A 19,470-nucleotide genomic window follows, 5' to 3' on the forward strand; every position below is an offset into this window, starting at 1 on the left:
AAATGTTAGGGCCCCACTGATAATTAAGGGAATAACAAATGTTAGGGCCACACTGATAATTAAGGGAATAACAAATGTTAGGGCCACACTGATAATTAAGGGAATAACAAATGTTAGGGCCCCACTGATAATTAAGGGAACAAAGGTTAGGGCCCCACTGATAATTAAGGGAACAAAGGTTAGGGCCCCACTGATAATTAAGGGAATAACAAAGGTTAGGGCCCCACTGATAATTAAGGGAATAACAAAGGTTAGGGCCCCACTGATAATTAAGGGAACAAAGGTTAGGGCCCCACTGATAATTAAGGGAATAACAAAGGTTAGGGCCCCACTGATAATTAAGGGAATAACAAATGTTAGGGCCCCACTGATAATTAAGGGAACAAAGGTTAGGGCCCCACTGATAATTAAGGGAACAAAGGTTAGGGCCCCACTGATAATTAAGGGAATAACAAAGGTTAGGGCCCCACTGATAATTAAGGGAACAACAAAGGTTAGGGCCCCACTGATAATTAAGGGAACAAAGGTTAGGGCCCCACTGATAATTAAGGGAACAAAGGTTAGGGCCCCACTGATAATTAAGGGAACAAAGGTTAGGGCCCCACTGATAATTAAGGGAACAAAGGTTAGGGCCCTTAGGGACCTTGAAATTAACTTAATGTTTTGTGTTGGTCACAGGCTACCATGTTGCAGACAAGGCAGTCACGCAGTCTATGGGCACACGTGTGACATACTAGTGTTTGTGTGAGCAGAACACTCTGCCTGGCACCCCACCCAGTTTTATTGGTTTCAAATTAACTGCTAACAGGTTGCTGGGGTAAATATTCCCTACGAACCAGACAGCAGCTGCAAATGTAAGTCTTGCAGAGGATATAAGAAAAAAGACACAAAAGACCAATTGCAAGTTGCCTAGAGCTGTAAGGTTGTGGGCACAGCCATATAACGGGCACACTGCTAAGCTCGACAGGGCCCCCCCATACCAGTATGTAAGCATTCGGGGCCCAGCGAGAGACACGCAGGCAGTAAATCACGGGGGGGGCAGGTTAATTGATAACAAATTTATTGTACACAGGAGAGGAGTTAGACAAGGATGCCATATTGCTTCAGGACATCCGTGTATTTGGAGATTTTGCTCTCAACGTTCTTTTCTGCTTGTTTTCGGAGTTTCTGGAAAAGAAACCAGAAGAGAAAAGGTTAAATTACTTAATACAAAAACAAAGCGGCTAAGCCACATCTCCTCCCAACATTCCCTTCAGCACTGCCTGCTTGGTTCCACCCGGGGGGCCACTCCCACACTGCCCGCTTGGTTCCGCCCGGGGGGCCACTCCCACACTGCCCGCTTGGTTCCGCCCGGGGGGCCACTCCCACACTGCCTGCTTGGTTCCACCCGGGGGGCCACTCCCACACTGCCCCCTTGGTTCCGCCCGGGGGGCCACTCTTACACTGCCCCCTTGGTTCCGCCCGGGGGGGGCCACTCTTACACTGCCCCCTTGGTTCCGCCCGGGGGGGGCCACTCTTACACTGCCCCCTTGGTTCCGCCCGGGGGGGGCCACTCTTACACTGCCCCCTTGGTTCCGCCCGGGGGGGGCCACTCTTACACTGCCCCCTTGGTTCCGCCCGGGGGGGGCCACTCTTACACTGCCCCCTTGGTTCCGCCCGGGGGGGGCCACTCTTACACTGCCCCCTTGGTTCTGCCCGGGGGGCCACTCCCACATTGCCTTTTACTCACCACAATAATCTTCTTTTTGTTATAATGAATCTTGGCCTTCTCCTTTCTCTTCTCCTCCAAGGTTGCAGTCACTGCCTGGTATTTCCAGCCAACTTCATGGGCAAGGCGGCCGAGGAAAGCAAACTGCAATAAAACAAGTCATAGGGATTGGGCAGGAGTAAGCTACTGTTCATTATTTGCCCAGCAAGGAACCGACTAGGGTCCCCCTCCCTCCCCATTGGACAACAAACCAGACTAGCGTCCCCTCCCTCCTCATTGGGCAACAAACCAGACTAGGGTCCCCCTCTCACTAGGCAGGTGTGGTGCTCAATGCCTTTAGAGCTTTCTCAGTGCCCCACAGACCTGGATATGGTCTCAGGCATCTGGGCAACAAGAATCAGAATGAAGGTAGGTACTAGCTAAAAGCCTTTATTGCACTTACCTTCCGTGTTGGCTTGAGGCGCACGATCTTCAGGGCAGCAGGAACCACCATGCGCTTCCTCTGTTAAACACAAGGTAAGAACAGTCAGACAGGCGCCTGTGGGGCAGAGTGGCACTGGGTAAGAGTCAGACAGGCGCCTGTGGGGCAGAGTGGCACTGGGTAAGAGTCAGACAGGCGCCTGTGGGGCAGAGTGGCACTGGGTAAGAGTCAGACAGGCGCCTGTGGGGCAGAGTGGCACTGGGTAAGAGTCAGACAGGCGCCTGTGGGGCAGAGTGGCACTGGGTAAGAGTCAGACAGGCGCCTGTGGGGCAGAGTGGCACTGGGTAAGAGTCAGACAGGCGCCTGTGGGGCAGAGTGGCACTGGGTAAGAGTCAGACAGGCGCCTGTGGGGCAGAGTGGCACTGGGTAAGAGTCAGACAGGCGCCTGTGGGGCAGAGTGGCACTGGGTAAGAGTCAGACAGGCGCCTGTGGGGCAGTGAGTGGCACTGGGTAAGAGTCAGACAGGCGCCTGTGGGGCAGAGTGGCACTGGGTAAGAGTCAGACAGGCGCCTGTGGGGCAGCAGTGAGTGGCACTGGGCAAGGTCAGACAGGCCCCTGTAGGGGGGTGAGTGGTACTGGGTAAGAATGGTCAGACAGGCGCCTGTGGGGCAGCGAGTGGCACTGGGTTTATACTGGAACCTTGTCATAGGGAGGTGGGATTCCATCGAAGACCTTCAGTCGCTCCAGAGCAGCCTGGCCTCTCTTGGTCTTATGTGGCAGCATGCCTAATGCACAAAGAGAGGATTCAGCCAATAAGGCAATTACAACATATCTACCCCCAGTAGGATCTCTGCACACAGAACCCATGCAGAGGGGGGCTACATATTGGCTCTTCCATTGTGTATGGCTGCCCCCCCCCATTGCGCAGACCCACAGGATACACACAACTGTGCCCCGCTCTATGCCATCTACACAGCTTTAGGCAGCACACACTTTGCCATTACTTGCTGTGGGCAATATACAGGCCATAACCCTGCCTGCAGTACCTACTGAAAGGGGCAGCCCCTAGGGGCCCAGTAACCCTTTACGGCAGTGGTTTTCAGACTTTCAGTTGAAGCCCACCCTGGGAGAGCAAACTTTGAGTATTGAGCCCCCCCCCCCCCTTAGTTAATTCCCAGGGTCACACTGGGCCCAGTGAAACACCGGGAAATCTAAAGCCCTTCCTGCAGCTTACGCCCACCACCCTCACCCTCGATGAATGTGGCATGACATGCGTTAGCGCAGGGGGGTGGAGGCCCCCCCCCCCCCCAAGATGGAAGGTCAGGACACCCCAGTCCAACACTTTTTCTATAGCTGAAATTGATATTTCACCTATGTTTGTAGACTTTTGCTTATATGTCACTAGCAAGAACCCATTCACCAGTAGGGCACCGGCTACAGAGACTGCGTGGCATACATATACCCCCTGCTTGGCACATACCCCTTACTGTCCTCCAGAAGATGCGGCTGGGTGCTCTGAAATGGTAGGGCCCCCGGGATGGGTTGGTGTTCATTCGCTTGCGCAGGAACGCCAGGTACTTAACTGTTGAGAGAAACAGACTCATCACCCCAACGGCTGCACAGAACCCCTCCCCAAGCCCCAGGAAGTCTGGGGGTGCAATTTGTGCAAGGCCAAAAGGCAGAACTTACGCTTGTTGCGGTAGAAGTTGCCGGAGATGTTTATGCCTTCGCATCGAACCACCACCACTTTGCGGCCTAAAAGAAAAGCAATGTTAGCAGCTGCAGGGCCGGGGCCACGGGGCGCCACACGTAGGTCTCAGATGGTAGTGCATGCAAGTTGTCTCATTGGCATTAAACTCGAACAAGAACCATCATCATTGACCTCTGCCCCCAGAACCCACGGGTCCCACTCACCCAGCAGAACCTGCTTGGCCACAATAGCGGCGAGTCTCCCAAGAAGATGCCCTCGGCCATCAATGATCAGAACCTGAGGAGGAAGCGAAGAGAGATGAAGGGTGGGCAGGTTTGGGGCAGCGCCGGCACCTCCTATCAGCGAGTCTCAGATGGTAGTGCATGTAGGGTGGTTTCATAGCGCAACTCAAAGAACTCAACTCATCACAGACATCGCTGGTACCCTTCCTAACTGCACCTACAGTACCAACAGTAAGAGGGCTAGGAAGGTGGGGCAGGAGGAATCAGCATGTTACAGCTAGTGGCAGAGGAGCAAACAGTAGCCAGGGGCAGATACACAGTAGCTTGGGGCAGATACACTTACCTGCCTGGCAGACTTGAAGCCCCCAGAGCTCTTGTGCAGGCCGGGGAGACTCACCCTGGCAATGTCTTTCATCAGCTTCTTGTTCTGTAAGAGAAACACATGTCACTCACTGTCTCCCCCCGCAGTGTACCCCCCACTCACTATATGTCCCCCACTCACTATATGTCCCCCACTCACTGTCTCCCCCCCGCACAGTGTGCCCCTCACTCGCTATGCGCGCCCCTCACTCGCTATGCGCCCCCCACTCGCTATGCGCCCCCCACTCGCTATGCGCCCCCCACTCGCTATGCGCCCCCCACTCGCTATGCGCCCCCCACTCGCTATGCGCCCCCCACTCGCTATGCGCCCCCCACTCGCTATGCGCCCCCCACTCGCTATGCGCCCCCCACTCGCTATGCGCCCCCCACTCGCTATGCGCCCCCCACTCGCTATGCGCCCCCCACTCGCTATGCGCCCCCCACTCGCTATGCGCCCCCCACTCACTATGCGCCCCCCACTCACTATGCGCCCCCCACTCACTATGCGCCCCTCACTCACTATGCGCCCCTCACTCACTATGCGCCCCTCACTCACTATGCGCCCCTCACTCACTATACGTCCCTCACTCACTATACGTCCCTCACTCACTATACGTCCCTCACTCACTATGCGCGCCCCTCACTCGCTATACGCCCCTCACTCGCTATGCACGCCCCTCACTCACTATACGCCCCTCACTCACTATACGCCCCTCACTCACTATACGCCCCTCACTCACTATACGCCCCTCACTCACTATACGCCCCTCACTCACTATGCGCCCCTCACTCGCTATGCGCGCCCCTCACTCACTATACGCCCCTCACTCACTATGCGCGCCCCTCACTCACTATGCGCGCCCCTCACTCACTATACGCCCCTCACTCGCTATACGCCCCTCACTCGCTATGCGCGCCCCTCACTCACTATACGCCCCTCACTCGCTATACGCCCCTCACTCGCTATGCGCGCCCCTCACTCACTATACGCCCCTCACTCACTATACGCCGCCCCTCACTCACTATACGCCGCCCCTCACTCACTATGCGCCGCCCCTCACTCACTATGCGCCCCTCACTCACTATGCGCCCCTCACTCACTATGCGCCCCTCACTCACTATGCGCCCCTCACTCGCTATACGCCCCTCACTCGCTATACGCCCCTCACTCGCTATACGCCCCTCACTCGCTATACGCCGCCCCTCACTCACTATGCGCCCCTCACTCGCTATACGCCCCTCACTCGCTATACGCCCCTCACTCGCTATGCGCGCCCCTCACTCACTATACGCCCCTCACTCGCTATACGCCCCTCACTCGCTATGCGCGCCCCTCACTCACTATACGCCCCTCACTCACTATACGCCGCCCCTCACTCACTATACGCCGCCCCTCACTCACTATGCGCCGCCCCTCACTCACTATGCGCCCCTCACTCACTATGCGCCCCTCACTCACTATGCGCCCCTCACTCACTATGCGCCCCTCACTCACTATGCGCCCCTCACTCACTATACGCCCCTCACTCACACTTTATGGGACCAGTGGGTTACTATCAGTATTATATGGACCCCTAGTGACCCAGAGGGGGGCAGTTCTATAGGGAATAGGGCAGATGTAGGGAATGGGATGGGCTCAGCTGGGCCGGACATTCAGGCTGCCGCTTCCCAAGGCCCAAATACCGACCGAGTGGTTAATAGCGGGTCCAGACAGGGGGTCACATGGCAGCCCGATGTCCCCCAGGAGCCCGGTACCCGCAGCCCGATGTCCCCCAGCAGCCCGGTACCCGCAGCCCGATGTCCCCCAGGAGCCCGGTACCCGCAGCCCGATGTCCCCCAGGAGCCCGGTACCCGCAGCCCGATGTCCCCCAGGAGCCCGGTACCACACACGTGGGAAGCCCAGCCAGTGACTCCGCTCCGCCCTCCCCTATATTCCCTCACACGCCGCTCCCCGTCCCTACCGCACTATTCCCCCCTCTCTCACCGACTTCTCCCCCCCCTCCGAGGCTCCAAACCTCCGCTCCTACAGGAGCCACTCACCGCAGCGTCCGCCATCTTTGCCTGCCGGATGGGAAAGGGCTGCCGGAAAGCTACGGGGGCGCCTTAACCGCGCAGTAAACAGGGGCGGAAGTGACATCACTGACAGGAAAGCGCCGGGAAGGCGGTTCCATACGTTGTCCCTCATGGGGGGCGGGGTTAGGGGCAGTCCAGGCATAAAGTGCTACGTTGGTACCCAGGTACCATAGAGCTGCCCGGTGCCCGGGGGGTGGGGGTGCGGAGCTGTATAGGGAGCCCGGCCTGGGGCGAGCCCAGTTCTAATACTGCGCTGCCTGTTGCTTACGCACTGCCCCACTCACTGCCCCACTCACTGCCCCACTCACTGCCCCACTCACTGCCCCACTCACTGCCCCACTCACTGCCCCACTCACTGCCCCACTCACTGCCCCACTCACTGCCCCACTCACTGCCCACTCACTGCCCCACTCACTGCCCCATATACTGCCCCACTCACTGCCCATATACTGCCCCACTCACTGCCCCATATACTGCCCCACTCACTGCCCCATATACTGCCCCGCGCACTGCCCCACTCACTGCCCCATATACTGCTCCACTCACTGCCCCATATACTGCCCCATATACTGCCTCACGCACTGCCCCACTCACTGCCCCATATACTGCTCCACTCACTGCCCCATATACTGCCCCACTCACTGCCCCATATACTGCCCCATATACTGCCTCACGCACTGCCCCACTCACTGCCCCATATACTGCTCCACTCACTGCCCCATATACTGCCCCACTCACTGCCCCATATACTGCCCCATATACTGCCCCACTCACTGCCCCACTCACTGCCCCATATACTGCCCCACTCACTGCCCCACTCACTGCCCCATATACTGCCTCACGCACTGCCCCACTCACTGCCCCATATACTGCTCCACTCACTGCCCCATATACTGCCCTGCGCACTGCCCCATATACTGCCCCACTCACTGCCCCACTCACTGCCCCATATACTGCCCCGCGCACTGCCCCACTCACTGCCCCACTCACTGCCCCATATACTGCTCCACTCACTGCCCCATATACTGCCTCACGCACTGCCCCACTCACTGCCCCATATACTGCTCCACTCACTGCCCCATATACTGCTCCACTCACTGCCCCATATACTGCCCCATATACTGCCTCACGCACTGCCCCACTCACTGCCCCATATACTGCTCCACTCACTGCCCCATATACTGCTCCACTCACTGCCCCATATACTGCCCCATATACTGCCTCACGCACTGCCCCACTCACTGCCCCATATACTGCTCCACTCACTGCCCCATATACTGCTCCACTCACTGCCCCATATACTGCCCCACTCACTGCCCCATATACTGCCCCGCGCACTGCCCCACTCACTGCCCCATATACTGCCCCGCGCACTGCCCCACTCACTGCCCCATATACTGCCCCGCACACTGCCCCATATACTGCCCCATATACTGCCCCACTCACTGCCCCATATACTGCCTCACGCACTGCCCCATATACTGCCCTGCGCACTGCCCCATATACTGCCCCACTCACTGCCCCATATACTGCCCCGCGCACTGCCCCACTCACTGCCCCATATACTGCCCCGCGCACTGCCCCACTCACTGCCCCACTCACTGCCCCATATACTGCCCCGCACACTGCCCCATATACTGCCCCACTCACTGCCCCATATACTGCCCCACGCACTGCCCCATATACTGCCCTGCGCACTGCCCCATATACTGCCCCACTCACTGCCCCATATACTGCCCCATATACTGCCTCACGCACTGCCCCACTCACTGCCCCATATACTGCTCCACTCACTGCCCCATATACTGCTCCACTCACTGCCCCATATACTGCTCCACTCACTGCCCCATATACTGCTCCACTCACTGCCCCATATACTGCCCCATATACTGCCTCACGCACTGCCCCACTCACTGCCCCATATACTGCTCCACTCACTGCCCCATATACTGCCCCATATACTGCTCCACTCACTGCCCCGAGCACTGCCCCACGCACTGCCCCACTCACTGCCCCATATACTGCCCCGCACACTGCCCCACTCACTGCCCCATATACTGCCTCACGCACTGCCCCATATACTGCCCTGCGCACTGCCCCATATACTGCCCCACTCACTGCCCCATATACTGCCCCGCACACTGCCCCATATACTGCCCTGCGCACTGCCCCATATACTGCCCCGTGCACTGCCCCACTCACTGCCACATATACTGCCCTGCGCACTGCCCCACTCTGCCCCATATACTGCCCCACTCACTGCCCCATATACTGCCCCATATACTGCCCCACGCACTGCCACACACACTGCCCCATACACTGCCACACACACTGCCACACACACTGCCCCATATACTGCCCCACACAGTGCCCCATATACTGCCCCGCGCACTGCCCCATATACTGCCCCGCGCACTGCCCCATATACTGCCCCGCGCACTGCCCCATATACTGCCCCACACACTGCCCCATATACTGCCACACACACTGCCCCATATACTGCCCCACACAGTGCCTTATCACTTTGTGATAAAAGGAGGGATTGTCAGGTTTGACATAATATCATTGTGACAGAGTCATGTTGCTTAATATCATTTTGGCTAATGCGGGACAGGAATTTTAAGGAGGACACAAGGAGTATAACATGCGTCAGCGCATAGATAAGATTAAGTTGTTTCTCAAGGCTTATATTCATAAGGTGCAAGTTGTGCAAGTGTACTATTTGGGAAAAACAACTATTATGGGATGTTCAAACCTTGCTGTTTGCTGTTACAAAATGGAGATACATTTCTAAAATGGAGTATGATATGCTAAGCATCAAAGTGTATCAAAGTATCAATATACATGCATATGTGATTATGAAAATATAGGATATTATATCAAACCTTACACTGTTATATAAAGTTACCCTTGCTGTAAAGTGTGTGCTAATTATATTTTCTAGTGGAAACCCCCTTGAGGTGTGCTGCTCCTCAGTGTCCATTAGGTGGAGACACTGTGCTAAAATCCCAGTTCTCAGTATCTTTCATGTTGCGAAGAGAACTAAAGCTCCTGTTTAAGCAAGTATACAGCCCAAAGAAGTGAGTGTGCCAAGAAAGGGTTACATTATTATCACACTTTTTTTAATCTATTATTATAATGACCCCCTTTGTATTATTTATTGTTCTGCTGTACAGGGCTGCGTATATAAATAAGAATATCCATACATACTCACATACATACAATCTATATTAATTTTGTCTACGGAGATAATTTGGTCTCTGCTGACATCTTGTGGCCAGTGTTATGTATAACAGTAGAAAGCCCATGTCAGGCATTTTAAGACAGGGGGTCAACCTTTATTACCTGTGAGCAAAATTTAAATATAAAAATAGTTGGGGAGCAACACAGCCATGAAAAATTCCTAGGGGCGTACCCCATAAGTGCATACAGGCTTTTGCTCTCCGGTCACTGCAATTGTCTGCTATTTGAATTCACTAGCCAATGCGTCCCTCCATCTTTTCCTCTCATGCAGACTAACTAACTGATGTGCCCAAGGAGTACAGGATGGAAGTGAAAGCAAGGCAAGTTCAGCAGCTTGGAGATCACAGATCTTAAAAGGTAAGTCTGGCTGTCTTATTTATGGCTGTGTGTATTCTTCTACTGCTGTTTGTGTTTAGCTACTCCCCAGCCACAGTTCATAGCCGAGTTTGTACCAGCACTTTCCATTCTAGCTAACAGAACCATAGGTTAATTAAGTCAAACAAACACTAAGTGGGGGTTCATAATATTATCAAATGTTTTGCACCTGTTGTGGGCACATTATCATGTGGATACAAGTTTGACAGCATCGTGAACACTAAAGCTTGCCTTGACCTGTGCTAGGCATCACACACACTGTTGTTCTTGTGAGCTTTTAAAGTTATACATATTTATGGGAATGCCTGCTTTTCATAATTAATACAAACTTCATTATTTCTTAAACAGTACAGATTCTTACATTCATTACATTTAGAGAGATTTTTTTTTTATGAAAGCTTCTACAAAGTGTTAAGTTTTGCTATAGTTTCCCTTTAAATTAGCCACAGATTTGTTAGGTAGCAGAGCAGTAAATGCTAAGGCTAAAGCCACACGAAGCATATAACACTAACCCTAACACTAGCCCTAACACTGCCACTAGCCCTAACACTACCACTAGCCCTAACACTACCACTAGCCCTAACACTGCCACTAGCCCTAACACTGCCACTAGCCCTAACACTGCCACTAGCCCTAACACTGCCACTAGCCCTAACACTGCCACTAGCCCTAACACTGCCACTAGCCCTAACAGTAGCCCTAACAGTAGCCCTAACACTAGCCCTAACACTGCCACTAGCCCTAACACTACCACTAGCCCTAACACTACCACTAGCCCTAACACTGCCACTAGCCCTAACCCTAACACTAGCCCTAACACTGCCACTAGCCCTAACACTACCACTAGCCCTAACACTACCACTAGCCCTAACACTGCCACTAGCCCTAACACTGCCACTAGCCCTAACACTGCCACTAGCCCTAACACTGCCACTAGCCCTAACACTGCCACTAGCCCTAACACTGCCACTAGCCCTAACAGTAGCCCTAACAGTAGCCCTAACACTAGCCCTAACACTGCCACTAGCCCTAACACTACCACTAGCCCTAACACTACCACTAGCCCTAACACTGCCACTAGCCCTAACACTACCACTAGCCCTAACACTGCCACTAGCCCTAACACTGCCACTAGCCCTAACACTGCCACTAGCCCTAACAGTAGCCCTAACAGTAGCCCTAACAGTAGCCCTAACAGTAGCCCTAACACTGCCACTAGCCCTAACACTACCACTAGCCCTAACACTGCCACTAGCCCTAACACTGCCACTAGCCCTAACACTGCCACTAGCCCTAACACTGCCACTAGCCCTAACACTACCACTAGCCCTAACACTGCCACTAGCCCTAACACTGCCACTAGCCCTAACACTGCCACTAGCCCTAACACTGCCACTAGCCCTAACACTGCCACTAGCCCTAACACTGCCACTAGCCCTAACACTGCCACTAGCCCTAACACTGCACTAGCCCTAACACTGCCACTAGCCCTAACACTGCCACTAGCCCTAACACTGCCACTAGCCCTAACACTGCCACTAGCCCTAACACTGCCACTAGCCCTAACCCTACCACTAGCCCTAACCCTAATAGACTAGCCCTAACAGTAGCCCTAACAGTAGCCCTAACAGTAGCCCTAACAGTAGCCCTAACAGTAGCCCTAACAGTAGCCCTAACACTAGCCCTAACACTAGCCCTAGCCCTAACCCTAGCCCTACCACTAGCCCTAACCCTAATAGACTAGCCCTAACAGTAGCCCTAACACTAGCCCTAACACTAGCCCTAACACTAGCCCTAACACTAGCCCTAACACTAGCCCTATACCTTACCCTAACACTAGCCCTTACACTAGCCCTAAACCTAACACTAGCCTTAACCCTAACCCTAGCCCTAACCCTAGCCCTAACCCTAGCCCTAACCCTAGCCCTAACCCATAACCCTAACCCTAACACTAGCCCTAACACTAGCCCTAACACTAGCCCTAACACTAGCCCTAACACTAGCCCTAACCCTAACCCTAGCCCTAATACTAGACCTACCACTAGCCCTAACCCTAATAGACTAGCCCTAACACTAGCCCTAGCCCTAACCCTAACCCTAGCCGTAACACTAGCCCTAGCCCTAGCCCTAGCCCTAACCATTGCACTAGGCCTAACCGTAACACTAGCCCTAAACCAAACCCTAACCCTAGCCCTAGCCCTAACCCTAACCCTAACCATAGCCCTAACCCAAGCCCTAACCCTAACCCTAACCCTAGCCCTAACCCTAGCCCTAAACATAGCCCTAACCCTAACCCTAGCCCTAACACTAGCCCTAACACTAGCCCTAACACTAGCCCTAACCTTAGCCCTAACTCTAACTCTAGCCCTAATCTTAACCCCAGCCCTAACACTAACCCTAACAATAGGCCTAACACTAGCCCTAAACCAAACCCTAGCCCTAACCCTAGCCCTAGCCCTAACCCTAGCCCTAACCCTAGCCCTAACCCTAGCCCTGACTCTAGCCCTGACCCTAGCCCTAACACTAGCCCTAACCCTAGCCCTAACACTAGCCCTAACCATAGCCCTAACCATAACACTAACTCTAGCCCTAACCCTAACTCTAGCCCTAACCCTAGCCCTAACCCTAACCCTAGCCCTAACCCTAACCCTAGCCCTAACCCTATCCCTATCCCTAACCCTAGCCCTAACCCTAACCCTAACCCTATCCCTAACCCTATCCCTAGCCCTAACACTAGCCCTAACCATAGCCCTAACCATAACACTAACTCTAGCCCTAACCCTAACCCTAGCCCTAACCCTAGCCCTAACCCTAACTCTAGCCCTAACCCTAACACTAGCCCTAACCCTAACACTAGCCCTAACCCTAACCCTAACACTAGCCCTAACCCTAGCCCTAACCCTAACACTAGACCTAGCCCTAACACAAGCCCTAACCCTAACACTAGCCCTAACCCTAGCCCAAACCCTAAAACTAGCCCTAACACTAGCCCTAACCGTAACTCTAGCCCTAACCCTAGCCGTAACCCTAACACTAACCCTAGCCCTAACCCTAACCCTAACCCTAACCCTAGCCCTAACATCAGCCCTAACCCTAGCCCTAACACTAACCCTAATACACAGTAGCCCTAACCCTAATACACTATCCCTAACACTAGCCCTAACACTAGCCCTAACACTAACCCTAACCCTAGCCCTACCACTAGCCCTAACCCTAATAGACTAGCCCTAACAGTAGCCCTAACACTAGACCTAACACTAACACTAGCCCTAACACTAGCCCTAGCCCTAACACTAGCCCTAACACTAGCCCTATACCTAGCCCTAACCCTAACACTAGCCCTTACACTAGCCCTAAACCTAACACTAGCCTTAACCCTAACCCTAGCCCTAACACTAGCCCTAACCCTAGCCCTAACACTAGCCCTAACCATAGCCCTAACCATAACACTAACTCTAGCCCTAACCCTAACTCTAGCCCTAACCCTAGCCCTAACCCTAGCCCTAACCCTATCCCTAACCCTATCCCTAGCCCTAACACTAGCCCTAACCATAGCCCTAACCATAACACTAACTCTAGCCCTAACCCTAACTCTAGCCCTAACCCTAACACTATCCCTAACCCTAACCCTAACACTAGCCCTAACCCTAGCCCTAACCCTAGCCCTAACCCTAACACTAGACCTAGCCCTAACACAAGCCCTAACCCTAACCCTAACACTAGCCCTAACCCTAGCCCAAACCCTAAAACTAGCCCTAACACTAGCCCTAGCCCTAACCCATAACCCTAACCCATAGCCCTAACCCTAGCCCTAACCCTAGCCCTAACCCTATCCCTAACCCTAGCCCTAACCCTAACACTAGCCCTAACCCTAACATCAGCCCTAACACTAACCCTAATACACAGTAGCCCTAACCCTAATACACTATCCCTAACACTAGCCCTAACACTAGCCCTAACACTAACCCTAACCCTAGCCCTACCACTAGCCCTAACCCTAATAGACTAGCCCTAACAGTAGCCCTAACACTAGCCCTAACACTAGCCCTAGCCCTAACACTAGCCCTAACACTAGCCCTATACCTAGCCCTAACCCTAACACTAGCCCTTACACTAGCCCTAAACCTAACACTAGCCTTAACCCTAACCCTAGCCCTAACACTAGCTCTACCACTAGCCCTACCACTAGCCCTAACCCTAATAGACTAGCCCTAACACTAGCACTAGCCCTAACACTAGCCCTAGCCCTAGCCCTAGCCCTAGCCCTAGCCCTAACACTAGCCCTAACACTAGCCCTAACACTAGCCCTAACCCTAACCCTAGCCCTAACCCTAGCCCTAACCCTAGCCCTAACCCTAGCCCTAACCCATAACCCTAACCCATAGCCCTAACCCTAGCCCTAACCCTAGCCCTAACCCTAGCCCTAACACTAGCCCTAACACTAGCCCTAACCCTAGCCCAAACCCTAAAACTAGCCCTAACACTAGCCCTAGCCCTAACCCATAACCCTAACCCATAGCCCTAGCCCTAACCCTAGCCCTAGCCCTAACCCTATCCCTAACCCTAGCCCTAACCCTAACACTAGCCCTAACCCTAACATCAGCCCTAACACTAACCCTAATACACAGTAGCCCTAACCCTAATACACTATCCCTAACACTAGCCCTAACACTAGCCCTAACACTAACCCTAACCCTAGCCCTACCACTAGCCCTAACCCTAATAGACTAGCCCTAACAGTAGCCCTAACACTAGCCCTAACACTAGCCCTAGCCCTAACACTAGCCCTAACACTAGCCCTAACACTAGCCCTATACCTAGCCCTAACCCTAACACTAGCCCTTACACTAGCCCTAAACCTAACACTAGCCTTAACCCTAACCCTAGCCCTAACACTAGCTCTACCACTAGCCCTACCACTAGCCCTAACCCTAATAGACTAGCCCTAACACTAGCACTAGCCCTAACACTAGCCCTAGCCCTAGCCCTAGCCCTAGCCCTAGCCCTAGCCCTAGCCCTAACACTAGCCCTAACACTAGCCCTAACACTAGCCCTAACCCTAACCCTAGCCCTAACCCTAGCCCTAACCCTAGCCCTAACCCTAGCCCTAACCCATAACCCTAACCCATAGCCCTAACCCTAGCCCTAACCCTAGCCCTAACCCTAGCCCTAACACTAGCCCTAACACTAGCCCTAACCCTAGCCCTAACCCTAGCCCTAACCCAAACCCTAGCCCTAACCCTAGCCCTCACTCTAACACTAGCCCTAACCCTAACCCTAGCCCTAACCCTAATACACTAGCACTAACCCTAGCCCTAACACTAACCTTGCCCTAACCCTAGCCCTAACCTTAACCCTAACCCTAGCCCTAACCGTAACCCTAATACACTTACACTAGCCCTAACACTAATCCTAATATACTATCACTAGCCCTAACCCTACCACTAGCCTAACCCTAATAGACTAGCCCTAACACTAGCCCTAACACTAGCCCTAACACTAGCCCTAACACTAGCCCTAACACTAGCCCTAACACTAGCCCTAGTTCTATACCCAGCCGTAACACTAGCCTTAACACTAGCCCTAACACTAGCCCTAACACTAACCCTAACCCTAGCCCTACCACTAGCCCTAACCCTAATAGACTAGCCCTAACAGTAGCCCTAACAGTAGCCCTAACACTAGCCCTAACACTAGCCCTAACACTAGCCCTAGCCCTAACACTAGCCCTAACACTAGCCCTAACACTAGCCCTAACACTAGCCCTATACCTAGCCCTAACCCTAACACTAGCCCTTACACTAGCCCTAAACCTAACACTAGCCCTAACCCTAACCCTAGCCCTAACCCTAACCCTAACCCTAGCCCTAACCCTAGCCCTAACCCATAACCCTAACCCATAGCCCTAACCCTAACCCTAGCCCTAACCCTAGCCCTAACCCTAGCCCTAACCCTAGCCCTAACCCTAGCCCTAACCCATAACCCTAACCCATAGCCCTAACCCTAGCCCTAACACTAGCCCTAACACTAGCCCTAGCCCTAACCCTAACCCTAGCGCTAACCCAAACCCTAGCCCTCACTCTAACACTAGCCCTAACCCTAGCCCTAACCTTAATACACTAGCCCTAACACTAACCTTGCCCTAACCCTAGCCCTAACAGTAACCCTAACACTAGCCCTAACCTTAACCCTAACACTAGCCCTAGCCCTAACACTAGCCCTAACACAGCCACTAGCCCTAACACTGCCACTAGCCCTAACACTGCCACTAGCCCTAACACTGCCACTAGCCCTAACACTGCCACTAGCCCTAACACTGCCACTAGCCCTAACACTACCACTAACCTTAACCCTACCAGTAGCCCTAACCCTAACCGTAACCCTAATACACTTACACTAGCCCTAACACTAATCCTAATACTAGCCCTAACCCTAATAGACTAGCCCTAACACTAGCCCTAACACTAGCCCTAACACTAGCCCTAACACTAGCCCTAACACTAGCCCTAACACTAGCCCTAACACTAGCCCTAACACTAGCCCTAACACTAGCCCTAACACTAGCCCTAACACTAGCCCTATACCTAGCCCTAACACTAGCCCTTACACTAGCCCTAAACCTAACACTAGCCTTAACCCTAACCCTAGCCCTAACACTAGCCCTACCACTAGCCCTAACCCTAATAGACTAGCCCTAACACAAGCACTAGCCCTAACACTAGCCCTAGCCATAACACTAGCCCTAACACTAGCCCTAACACTAGCCCTAACACTAGCCCTAACCCTAGCCCTAACCCATAACCCTAACCCATAACCCTAACCCATAGCCCTAACCCATAGCCCTAACCCATAGCCCTAACCCTAGCCCTAACCCTAGCCCTAACCCTAGCCCTAAGCTTAGCCCTAACCCTAGCCCTAACCCTAGCCCTAACCCTAGCCCTAACCCTAGCCCTAACACTAGCCCTAACCCTAGCCCTAACCCTAGCCCTAACCCTAGCCCTAACACTAGCTTGATCTACGTTGTTCAAGTGATACTGGAGGAGTTCGGGAGAGTCTCTAGGAACGAAATTCTCGCGATCCAGGACTATCCAAGGAGAGGCATCTATGATGTTACCTTTGAAGGAGAAGGTGTTTTTCACAGCTTTGTGAGTATTCTGGAGGAAAATCCGGCTGATCCGCGGTTAAGCGGATTTAAAGTGTTTCCGCATTTTGCAGAAGAGGAGATCTTATTGGTGGTTAAAACGTATTCACCATTTGTGCCTCTTAAAGAGATTGAAATGGTTCTGGGTAGGTACTGTAAAAAGTTGACCTTCGGAGGTAAGATTTTGAATGAGCTGGGAATATGGACCTCAAAATATAGGTTCAAAGCCGTTCTTGGGAAAAAAGGTATGTACCCACCAGCGAGGTTTCAACTGGGAACTGTTAACATTGATTGTTTTTTCAGTGGAATGCCGGATTTCTGTAGAAGATGCAAACAGTATGGACATCTGGCAGATGGATGTGTCCTATGCCAGAACTGTGGTAAGACTGGTCATGAATTTAAAAGTTGCCCTTTACCAAGGAAATGTAACTTTTGTTTTCAAGGAGGACACTTGTATGCAGCTTGCCCAGAGAGGAAAGCTAAACCTGAGGAGGTTGATGTGGCCGTGGGTAAGTCTTCTATTCAGGTTGAGTTGGCTCCTAAGCCCCACGATGAAGAGGAGATTGTAAGTCAAGCATCACAGAGTGAGCTTAAAGTTAAAAGAGCAAAAGAAAAGAAAGAGAAAAAAAGGAAAAAAGAGGGTGCAGACGTAAGCTCTTCAGCAGAATCTGTTGATTATGTGCCTGTTGAAACTCCTACTAGAGGAGAAAAGCTCTATCAGTATTATAAAGATAAGTCGGATGACATACTTCAAGAGGCTTTGAGTACTTGGCCGAATGAGGAGGAGCTTCAAGATATAGTAGAAGAATGTATCACAGGTCGACCAGCAAGGGAAGTAAGAAGGTTGTTGCTAGGATACTTTAGAGGTTTAACGTAATTTTATTTTTAAAAAATACACAAAAAAATTAAATAAAGAGAAAATATGGATTCGAGTGATGCTGTGAAGTGTTTGGTAGTTTACTACTTTTCACTTTATTACTGAGTTGAAACCTTTACTAATGCAGAGGCAGCAGAAAATAGAGGGCGCCGAGGATTTCTTGCCGTTAAGGCAAGCTAAACTGGCCGGCCCTTTGCAGCCCTCTCTCCCTATACTAATGCAGAGGCAGCAGAAAGTAGAGGGCGCCGAGGATTTCAAGCCGCTAAGGCTAGCTAAACTGGCCGGTCCTCTGCTGCTGTCTCTCCCTATGCTAATACAGAGGCAGCAGAAAGTAGAGGGCGCCGAGGATTGCTAGCCGCTAAGGCTAGCTAAACTGGCCGGCCCTTTGCAGCCCTCTCTCCCTATGCTAATGCAGAGGCAGCAGAAAATAGAGGGCGCCGAGGATTTCTTGCCGTTAAGGCAAGCTAAATTGGCCGGTCCTCTGCTGCTGTCTCTCCCTATACTAATGCAGATTAAGCAGAAAGTAGAGGTCACCGAGGATTGCTAGCCACCAAGGCTAGCTAAACTGGCCGGCCCTCTCTCCCTATGCTAATGCAGAGGCAGCAGAAAGTAGAGGGCGCCGAGGATTGCTAGCCGCCAAGGCTAGCTAAATTGGCCGGCCCTCTGCGGCCCTCTCTGTCTATGCTAATGCAGAGGAAGCAAAAAGTAGAGGGCGCCGAGGATGGCTAGCCGCCAAGGCTAGCTATACTGGCCGGCCCTCTCCCTATGCTAATGCAGAGGCAGCAGAAAGTAGATGGCGCCGAGGATGGCTAGCCGCCAAGGCTAGCTAAACTGGCCGGCCCTCTTTGGCCCTCTCTCCCTATGCTAATGCAGAGGCAGCAGATAGTAGAGGGTGCCAAGGTTTGCTAGCCGCCAAGGCTAGCTATACTGGCTGGCCCTTTGCGGCCCTTTCTCTCTATGCTAATGCAGAGGCAGCAGAAAGTAGAGGGTGCTGAGGATTGCTAGCCGCCAAGGCTAGATAAACTGGCCGGCCCTCTCATCCTATGCTAATGAAGAGGCAGCAGAAATAAGAGGGCGCCGAGGATTGCTAGCCACCAAGGCTAGCTAAACAGGCCGGCCCTCTCTCCCTATGCTAATTCAGAGGCAGCAGAAAGTAGAGGGTGCTGAGGATTGCTAGCCGCTAAGACTAGCTAAACTGGCCGGCCCTCTCTCCCTATGCTAATGCAGAGGCAGCAGAAAGTAGAGGGCGCCGAGGATTGCTAGCCGCTAAGGCTAGCTAAACTGGCTGGCCCTCTCTTCCTATGCTAATGCAAAGGCAGCAGAAAGTAGAGGGTGCCGAG

General features: G+C 52.9%; 2 protein-coding genes and 2 non-coding genes across 4 annotated transcripts; 1 reads left to right on the forward strand and 3 right to left on the reverse strand.

The window, feature by feature from the left end:
- Window positions 1–1,043: 1,043 nt before the first annotated feature.
- rpl13a (ribosomal protein L13a) lies at window positions 1,044–6,481 on the reverse strand. The gene is made up of 9 exons (NM_001016486.2): window positions 6,462–6,481; window positions 4,405–4,488; window positions 4,044–4,116; window positions 3,819–3,884; window positions 3,610–3,711; window positions 2,829–2,914; window positions 2,151–2,210; window positions 1,730–1,852; window positions 1,044–1,167 (listed from the first exon to the last, which is right to left on the reverse strand). The coding sequence occupies exons 1-9, from the start codon at window positions 6,474–6,476 to the stop codon at window positions 1,081–1,083; spliced, it is 696 nt and encodes a 231-aa protein (NP_001016486.1). The 5' UTR covers window positions 6,477–6,481; the 3' UTR covers window positions 1,044–1,080.
- LOC116408098 lies at window positions 3,940–4,014 on the reverse strand. Its single transcript, XR_004220732.1, has one exon. It is a non-coding gene; the product is annotated as a small nucleolar RNA Z195/SNORD33/SNORD32 family (small nucleolar RNA).
- LOC116408099 lies at window positions 4,184–4,255 on the reverse strand. Its single transcript, XR_004220733.1, has one exon. It is a non-coding gene; the product is annotated as a small nucleolar RNA Z195/SNORD33/SNORD32 family (small nucleolar RNA).
- A 3,559-nt stretch (window positions 6,482–10,040) lies between the features above and the next one.
- Window positions 10,041–18,134, forward strand: LOC105945805 (zinc finger CCHC domain-containing protein 3-like). Its single transcript, XM_031894214.1, has 2 exons — window positions 10,041–10,057; window positions 17,110–18,134. Exons 1-2 carry the CDS (start codon window positions 10,041–10,043, stop codon window positions 18,128–18,130), a joined length of 1,038 nt encoding a protein of 345 aa, XP_031750074.1. The 3' UTR covers window positions 18,131–18,134.
- Window positions 18,135–19,470: the final 1,336 nt, after the last annotated feature.

Source organism: Xenopus tropicalis, chromosome 10 (assembly GCF_000004195.4).
Source record: "Xenopus tropicalis strain Nigerian chromosome 10, UCB_Xtro_10.0, whole genome shotgun sequence".
In the NCBI taxonomy this organism is placed as follows: Eukaryota; Metazoa; Chordata; class Amphibia; order Anura; family Pipidae; genus Xenopus; species Xenopus tropicalis.

Coding starts and splice junctions, on each gene's coding strand:
- rpl13a (NM_001016486.2), bottom strand. Junction 3,885..4,043: donor GGCCAAGCAGGTTCTGCTGG/GTGAGTGGGACC, acceptor CTTTTCTTTTAG/GCCGCAAAGTGGTGGTGGTT. Junction 3,712..3,818: donor CAACTTCTACCGCAACAAGC/GTAAGTTCTGCC, acceptor TTCTCTCAACAG/TTAAGTACCTGGCGTTCCTG.